This window comes from Penaeus chinensis, chromosome 4, assembly GCF_019202785.1.
Source record: "Penaeus chinensis breed Huanghai No. 1 chromosome 4, ASM1920278v2, whole genome shotgun sequence".
NCBI classification, from domain to species: Eukaryota; Metazoa; Arthropoda; class Malacostraca; order Decapoda; family Penaeidae; genus Penaeus; species Penaeus chinensis.
The window spans coordinates 16,486,606-16,495,222 of record NC_061822.1 but is presented as its reverse complement, the minus strand read 5'-3'; the positions used below and the strand labels follow the sequence as shown (position 1 = coordinate 16,495,222).

General features: G+C 35.0%; 1 protein-coding gene across 1 annotated transcript in view; it reads left to right on the top strand.

Moving 5' to 3' along the window:
* The window catches only part of LOC125047051, a 36,916-nt gene extending 30,907 nt beyond the window's left edge, over nt 1-6,009 (top strand). Inside the window, exon 20 of the mRNA XM_047645099.1 lies at nt 2,919-6,009. Within this exon, the coding sequence (XP_047501055.1) occupies nt 2,919-3,073 (155 nt within the window). The 3' untranslated portion in view covers nt 3,074-6,009. The remainder of the gene's footprint in view (nt 1-2,918) is intronic.
* The last annotated feature ends 2,608 nt before the right edge of the window (nt 6,010-8,617 follow it).

Below are 8,617 nucleotides of genomic sequence, written 5' to 3'. Positions count from 1 at the left end.
ATTTTCTCATTGATTACCTCAACATTGTGATAAGCTTCACAAACCTCATCATAGGCATCCTGCATCAACCTTGACTGGTTCCTCCCTTAGTTAGCACTTGGAGAATAACTTCACCTTCCTTGTGAATTTCCTCTTGGCCACGGCCCTATCCTTCTTGAGCTTCTCCATCATCACACAAGATTTGTGTTGAACTTGATCACCAGTAATAGCAAGCAATTGTTGTAAAACCTTTATTTCTGATAAGGTTCAACCTGAAACAGTTTTATAAAAATCACATGCCTAGGAACTGGCGAAATAAAACTTTTTATTCTGGATATACATGGAATCAGACGAGTATCCATTAGCGCTATTAGATAATTATGTCACCCATCTTAATACAGAGAATAACCAAAACCAAATCATTAAAATCAATTCAATGTTCAAGACCTGTAATAATAGAATCTATACTTAATAATACTCAAATAAGGTAAAATCATAACTGACACCTCATGGTTAAAAAAAAAAACAATAAATTTCATATACTGAAAATGATCAAGAAATTTAAACTTACATAATGCCATCTCCACATGATTACTGGTGACATGCCGAGGTTCCAAATTATGGATAGGTCAAATCCAACAGAAACTGAAATAATCATTCAGCATTTTAATCCTAAATATACAAACACCTTCACTGTGAAAATGCAAAACAAGAAAATACTATACCATGACACCTTGATCTCTGCTGGAAAACTTGTGATCCATATATACTAAGACACTCGAATTAACAAAATTTACTTCAGAGCAATGAACAAAGACCATATCTTCCATAAATCTTTTTCACAAATGTCATTTCCATATAGTATCACAATTTCTCACGAAAAATGCATGACTTTTGACAGCGCTTTTTAACATCCACACGCTGCCAAAACAAATCAAAATGACAAAGGGATACTTCTTATAACTCCTGTACATCCCCCCCCCCCCCCCCCCCCAATACTTTGCTGATGGTTGTCATGGAGTGGCTTAGGAGATGGGAACTGAGGCCCAATGTAGGGGATCACCACAGCCTTGGTCCTCAGCTCTTGCCTCAACTAATTTTGCATGTTTTTTTTCTTCTCCTCTTTTCCTTTTCCTTTTCCTTTATCTCCTTGTTCTGTCCACTTATCCTAATTGCTAAACTATTTTTTCCATTTTTGCCACAATACTTTATCATAATGCTCTCTACTCTCTTAGCTCCTTCCCCTTCTAACAGCCTTTACCTTATACTATACCCCATCATTTCCCCCTCTCTATGCTTTTCACAAACATACTACCCTCAAGTACTGTTCAGCCTGTAAGTTTACCCTAATCATTAACTCATTCCAAATCCTTTTTGTTACTCTACTTTACCATGGGGCCATATGACCTTTGATGTTATATAGCATTTGTTTACCTGAGAACAAATACCCCAAGCCTCACGTTATCACCATTTTGAATATGCCCCTTGTTTGTAAGATCCAGAACTGGTTGTTCTACCTGTCCACACGCCATAAAACAATCAAATTTTGCTGGGTGCCCAGCCATGTTGGAATCCCCGGCAGTGAACAGGCAGATACTCTAGCACACTATGCTGCTATGTCCACATCATACCAACCACGTTTCTCATGTATCCCAGCCACAGATTATTACCCCCACTTTAAGACCTTCTTGTAAAACCTATGGCAATCTTTCTGGTCAAGTCTCTGCACTACTAAGTTACATACTGTAAAACTATCAATCGCCTCCTGGTCAGCTCCATTTCATCGGAACAGACGTTGGGAGATGGCTCTTGCCTGCTTACGCATTGGCCACTCCCATCTAACACACTCCTATCTGATGTCACACTCTCATCCATCCCTATGTTCCCTATGTAATGTTCCTCTTTCAGTTCCACATATTCTATTGTCATGCCCATGTTTTGATGCAGCCCGTACCTCTGCTTTCCCCTACCTATCCTCCCTTCACCAACCTCCAAACCTATCAGACATCCTTACAGAATCTCACACTTTCTGCTTTAACAACCTGTTTTCCTTCCTTAAACGCATATATATCCTTCACTTGATCTAACCCCTTTACATTACCTAACCCGACCTTAACCCATTCACTCGTCAATTCCTTTGCCCAGCTTTGGCAACTAATCACTAACTCAATCACCCTTCACTATCATTTACAGTAGTGCTACATGACCTTAGATGTCTAGCACATTTATTTTGCTTTAACCATTAACCATTAACCATTAATCATCCTTGAATACACTTAGAGTATAGAAAATATATAATATTTCTCTCAAGTAACTAATATCATAATGCTTTTTATACATTGTACTTATTGAAATAGCTATTTCAATACAATATCCTTAACCCAGGATATGAGAATAAGGGTTATTCCTTAACATTAATGTATTATACTGATTTAAGGTACTATATATATATATATATATATATATATATATATATATATATATATATATATATATATTTATAAAAATTTAAGTAAAAAAATCAGTTTGGGCTTTGGGACCGTAAAGTGAACTTTGAAATGGTTTACAAGGTTACATAAATATGCATATAGATCTAACTTTCCTCTATAGTATAGAAACAGTTTTATAGAATCTTTTAACCCATTGGTGACGGGTGTAGAAAACTAAAAAAAACTCTACGCTCTGGCGAACCACGGCAACGCGCCGACTTTGAGCGCGTGAATTCGGTACATCAAGCTGAATCATTGCCTCGGAGCGCTTTGGCGCGCCGTCGCGGCGGACAGCCGCACGGCACATTTCGAGTGTATTGTTATGACGCCTATAGGCGTGACCCGTCACCAATGGGTTAAGGAGTAAGACATATTACCCATTGACAACCAAATAAAGTAGCTTATTACTTTTAAAAGATAGAATTTAACCAAAGTTATTTCAATTTTCAGGCACAAAGTTTGATCTTAGCCTACCCAAGAAATTTGCCTTCGTAGACAATGGTGCGCCCAAGAATGTTGCTGACTGTGATGACCAGGAGGCAGCGTGTAGCAGTGGTACCAACAACAAAATTGAAGTTGACATGTATGATCCTCAATGTAACTAGAATATTAATCTATGAGCTGAATTTTTAAAGAATATTATTTATTTTCTGTTGTATAGTTATCTTTTTTTATAACTTGAGGGATATTGCTATTAGAATGTAGAAATAATAAAATATTTCATTTGGACGAAATTCATGTCAGTAACTTCCAGCTGTCCCACTGTTTCCTCTTATCTATTTTAGAATTATTTTCCCCCCAATTTTCTTTGGGAAACGCGATTACTTTCAGGCAAAGAGAGCCAGTAGACAGTATGGAACATTTACTGATAAAACATTCCTAAATTGACTTTAATGCAAAAATGAGAAAAAAAACATGAAAGGTTCCATAATGCTATACTGTTTATAACTATGGGAATGTGACCCTACATGTGGGAAAATATGATGGCGCAAGGTTATTACATTGACAACACAACCTGAGAAGTAGTTGACATTTTTTTTCTACATCACGGTATCATACCATGGAGAAGTGATGTGTTGATGTGGATATGTGGGACATAAGCTTCGCTAGAAGTTGAAGTGACTCGGGTTAGTATGAAATGGGTATTATCAATACATTGTCTTCAGATCAGATGCACGTTTCATATGTTTAGTATCTGGATTTGGATTAAATGGTTTGTCAGGAAGTACTTCAGATTGACCCCTCTTCATTTTTTTAAAAATACATCACAATAGCTGTGGATCTTTTAGCCAGTGATAAGAATCTCTTAACTGATTGGTGCAATTGCTCTCAACTTTCATGCACAGTATATTAGTAGGTCTGTTTCTCCTCTGTGATACTGACTGAGTAATAAACTAACTTGGCAAGTTGACATTCAGGAAGTCGTATGATTTCAAAATGATGCTGATGTAAGATTGATGCACATATCCTTATAAAGGCACCAAGCCCTGATAGTTGTCGTTCTGAATCTACTTTGTTGTGCTATGATTTCCATTATTATGTGGGAATTACAATACACAGGGAACCTACCATCAAAGTGATGACCAGCCTTGAAATAAGATTATGATTCCAGTTGGAATACTTCATTGTGCTTACATCTACATAATCTCCTAAGTTATTTGCTCTTACAGTTGGTCTTGTAAATGTGTGTATGTGTGTGTGTCCGTTTGTGTGTATGTGCATGTATGTGTAATTTGTCTAATTACCATAGTTTTGAAGGAACAAGATACAAGGTTTTGTGTAAAGGTAATGTTTGAAGAAATTAAATTCAAACATTTTTGAAAATGAATATTAAAAAAAAAAAAAAATTAACAGCTGCACTTTTGAGCTTTCTTTATACAAAAAAATTTCTTTTATACAATTTCAATATGAAGAAATAGCTAGGGCTCTTGATTTTAATTTTCATAAGTGATATTTTATATGGAGACTTTGTGGAGAGTGGTGCAGTTGGATAGAATTTTTGTCTTATGGTTAAAAGAAGCCTTTTCACACAAAGGGTCATGAGGTTTGCTACTAGTGGAACACTTATGTAAGTATTTGATGTGCTTTTCCTGGAGTGAAAGTTTGCTTAGTTTTGTATTATTATTATTGTGATAAAAATCTTGATCACTGTGCAATACAAATATGCTATTTGTTAATGAGTGGTGTTAACCTTAATTAGTAACTGTGTAAGAGATTTCTGTAAATATGGAGATTGTTATTTTTTGCAATATGTCATCATGGATTTCTTTTAACAACCCTGTCACAGTTTCCGTAGTTTTATCTTTTCTCCGTCAAGATTTTCTTAGTGAAATAAATTTGTGATTTCTCTTGTTTGTATTATATATATCAGAAATTCAGACAAAATTTGGGTGGAACTTTTGGTCATAAATGTGATGTCGTTAATAGAAAGAATCCATAAGCATAAGTAAAAAACAAAAAACATTATTGAAGTAGTACCTGGCCTGTATTGTGATCTCAACTTCAGAGGAAGACCCAGGCAGGACCCAGCTTTCTTGGGTTAAGGTGTGACTGGTTTTCATATCTCAAGAACTTCAAGAAAAAAAATGAACACTAATATGTGTGATATAAGGACCTCTCTGATTACTCAGTAGAATTTTTGGTAAAGGTGACGTGGCCTTAGCCTCTCTTGTGCACTTGAATATATGTTGCACGAACAACTCAGGGAACTTTGGCCCCTCCCCCCTCTTCCCCTACAGTTCAGTCTGCTGTCTCCCTCCATCTTTGATACTTTCCTGTTCCTGCCCTTAACGTTTGCCTCATGTAACAGTGTATCTTATTCTCTTTTCTGCCTTTGTCTTCTGAACTCTCCAATTTTTCTGTCTTTTTTTTTTCTGTTTTGAGAATAACCCACCCATCAACTAATTTTGAGGTTTAGATTTCTTGTATTTGCATTCTCATTTCAAGGGTAATATGAGCAGTCCATATTGCCTGTGATGAAATATCAGTCTGCTTTATCTACTGCTCAGTCCCTGATTGCATCTCCTAACCTTCGCAACACTAAGAGCAATAATCAGTGAATGAAGTATGACAAGGCCTAGGTGCCCCATTACAGTACCAGTTCACATTTTGCATTGTGTTGATGGAGTGTTCAGTTTATATACCTGTTGGGTCTGTTATTAAAGACTTGTATAATCCTTTCAATATGTGAGAAAGCAAAATGTTTTCTCTGTCTCACTTGGTATCATAGTGTTTCAAAAACTTGCCAAGATATGGTGTTCCACTGATGAACAGTCGGTGTCTAAAATGCTAAAAATAAATAGAAAAAAAATGAAACACAGATGTCACTTGTACCGCAAGTCCATGTATATTTTATGTTTTAACAGCTGATGGCAAACATTTCCAGGGTAGATGTTAGTGTACGAGTCTTTTGTACTTAACTGCATAAAGTTTGTGTTCAAAAATTATTTACTGGACTAGTTACCAATTATTACACAGCATTTTCTTATAGTATGTGAGGGAAAGTAAATGACTCATTCCCTTAAATACACATTTATATCTAGAAGGTAGTTTGGTTTTCCCTAAATGTGTTTATTTTACATATTTGTAGACACATAGTTGATATCTGGAGAAAGAAGAAAAAAATAAAATGAATTTGAAGTGTAAAAGTTCAAGCAAATTTACTTTTGCCACTGCTTTTGGCTAGAAAAGTTTTGAATTTTTCTTCCTAGACAGTACATGCATGTATTGCTTCTAACATCATATGCTAAGTCATCAGAAGTTGGTTTACGTTTATTTTAGAGATGGAGAAAAGTTTGCCTGCAGCATTTCATAAAATATTGTAATCTGTCATATCCATTCATTATGTGAAAAGTTTAATAATAATTAAAGAGCCAAGTTTTTTCCCTAGTTCATTATATAATGATACTTTGAGGAAAAAATAGTTGACAAATTACTATTATATAGAAGTATTATTTGATGCTGCAATTAAGATTTGAAAAGGGAAAATGCAAATAGCCTAATTTTCCAGAAGGAATTACATACAAGGTGTTATATTTTTTAAGGCCAAATGTAATAAAAGAATATAAAGCAGTGTGTGTGCAGTAGAGGGAACCTTGATTTGCAATTATAATTATCAGTAGGAATCAAAGCATCCATAAGGATATTTCTGAAACTTTATAAAAACTAAAAATGAGCTGCTTTCATGTGCACAGATGCTGTATAGCAATATGCACAATTTTAAAATTCTTAATGAAAAATGAGGTGCCCTAAACAAGGTTGCCTTTTATACTGGGTATGTAATCACACTTACTATGTGTAATGTATATAAGAAAGTGAGCATGAAATTCAGTGTGCAGTAAATGATGCGTATAGATTTTTTTTTTTTTTCATATTAGGATTTGAATAGTAGCTGTCCACATGATTGACACTCACAGCCGGGCAAGAGTTAGAGCATGGTGTCTACAGAGGCTTATCTAGAATGCACCATTGTAAAAAATGCTTGATATAATTTTGTAATTATGCAAAGATAATTATCAAGTCAACCTTGTTGGGGGGTGGGGCAAAACGCAATGAAGCAGGAGAAAACTATTTTTCGTGTATCATGTGTTTCATGGATTGAAAATGCTTTGGTTTCTCTGAATTTGTTCCCAGATAACCTAATTAGCTTGATTATTAGCGATTGCAATTTTGGTGATAAATACTGTTGGCACTGTCATGGTAAGATAAGAAAAAAAAAAAAAAGCCTCACTGAAAAGCTACATATCAGTGCTGTACATCATATGGCTATAGATACAGGTAATATTTTCTTGTTAGAATCTCCCTTTAACAAATCAGAAATTTGTGTAAATAAGTGATTGCTATTTAACTAATTTGCAGCAATGGGTTAAACTATTTGTAAGCTAATCATGTTACCAAAACTATGTAAATGCTTTGGCTATATTCCAATATGAAATGTATTACTGAGGGGGAAAAGATTAATAAGAAATCAGAAAACTGCAGGCACTGTAGATTGAGATTGAGCATTAAACAGAAGGATGTTATAAATAGGGAAATTATCAAACGTCTTAACGTATGAATGACAGTAAAATGGATAATAATCGTAAGCTATTAAAAAAATAAAATAGCCATATTTTTTACAACTGGTATCTTCAACTTGCACATTTAATTTGTTTCTTCTTAAATTTTCTACTTATAATACAAGTAAAATGTCTGCATAAAATATGTAAACAGCTCCATATATATTTTTTGGTTTGGTTTCTGGTGCACTGCTAGTGTTTCTCTAGGTTTGAGGTCTGTTTTTACTTGTGGAAGAAAATTTTATTTATAAATGCAAGGGGGAGTTGGTGGAAGAACTTTTTTCTTTTTTATTACAGTGGGGAGAGGGAGTAAAAAGGTAAAGAATCATTGTTCCACTGAGGGTTATTCTGGTTGAATAAGGGCCATGGCTTATCACATATTTGTTCTACAAGAAACAAAAATATTTGTCAATATTATTGATCATTATAAGTAAAGGTAGCATCATGTACAGCTGTGAAAAACTTCCTACGTTGTTTACATTACGATTAAACTATTTTTGGTCATGTTTGATTACCAAATTTTATTTAGCAGGTTATGGATAATTTTAAAATTATTTCAAACAAGGTCATGAACATCTGAGGCAAAGTTATTTTGCGTGATTTTCCGATAAATCGTACTTTGGTACTATGATTTATTTCTTGCTGATCTATCACAGTAAAAGTCATCATTAACGGAAGTCGATTAAAAAATATTCACAACTCGTCAAAAACAGGGCTTCGATCAACATTGCTTTTCCAGCATAGAAACGAAAAGATGGTCATCTCAAATTTCATACTGTAACATCGAAACTGTGATACTAAGAAGTGCAAGAGGCTACCTTCATTATAATAACAACAATAATAATGTGGGTACACGGCGAATAACCTTGACTTATTGGTGCAATGGGTCGCCACCTCCCCGCGTGGTAGGAAGAGCTGGGTCCTAATCACCAGCAGGCCCAGACAATCGAACTCCGAACACCAGCAAAAGCCATAGCCTTACCCCACCGAAGCATTGAGCACATTGATAAGCTCTTTAATAGCAATAGTCACATACATATCTAAGTTATTACACTTTCTTAATGTATAGTATGAGGGAATAAAATGCAAATC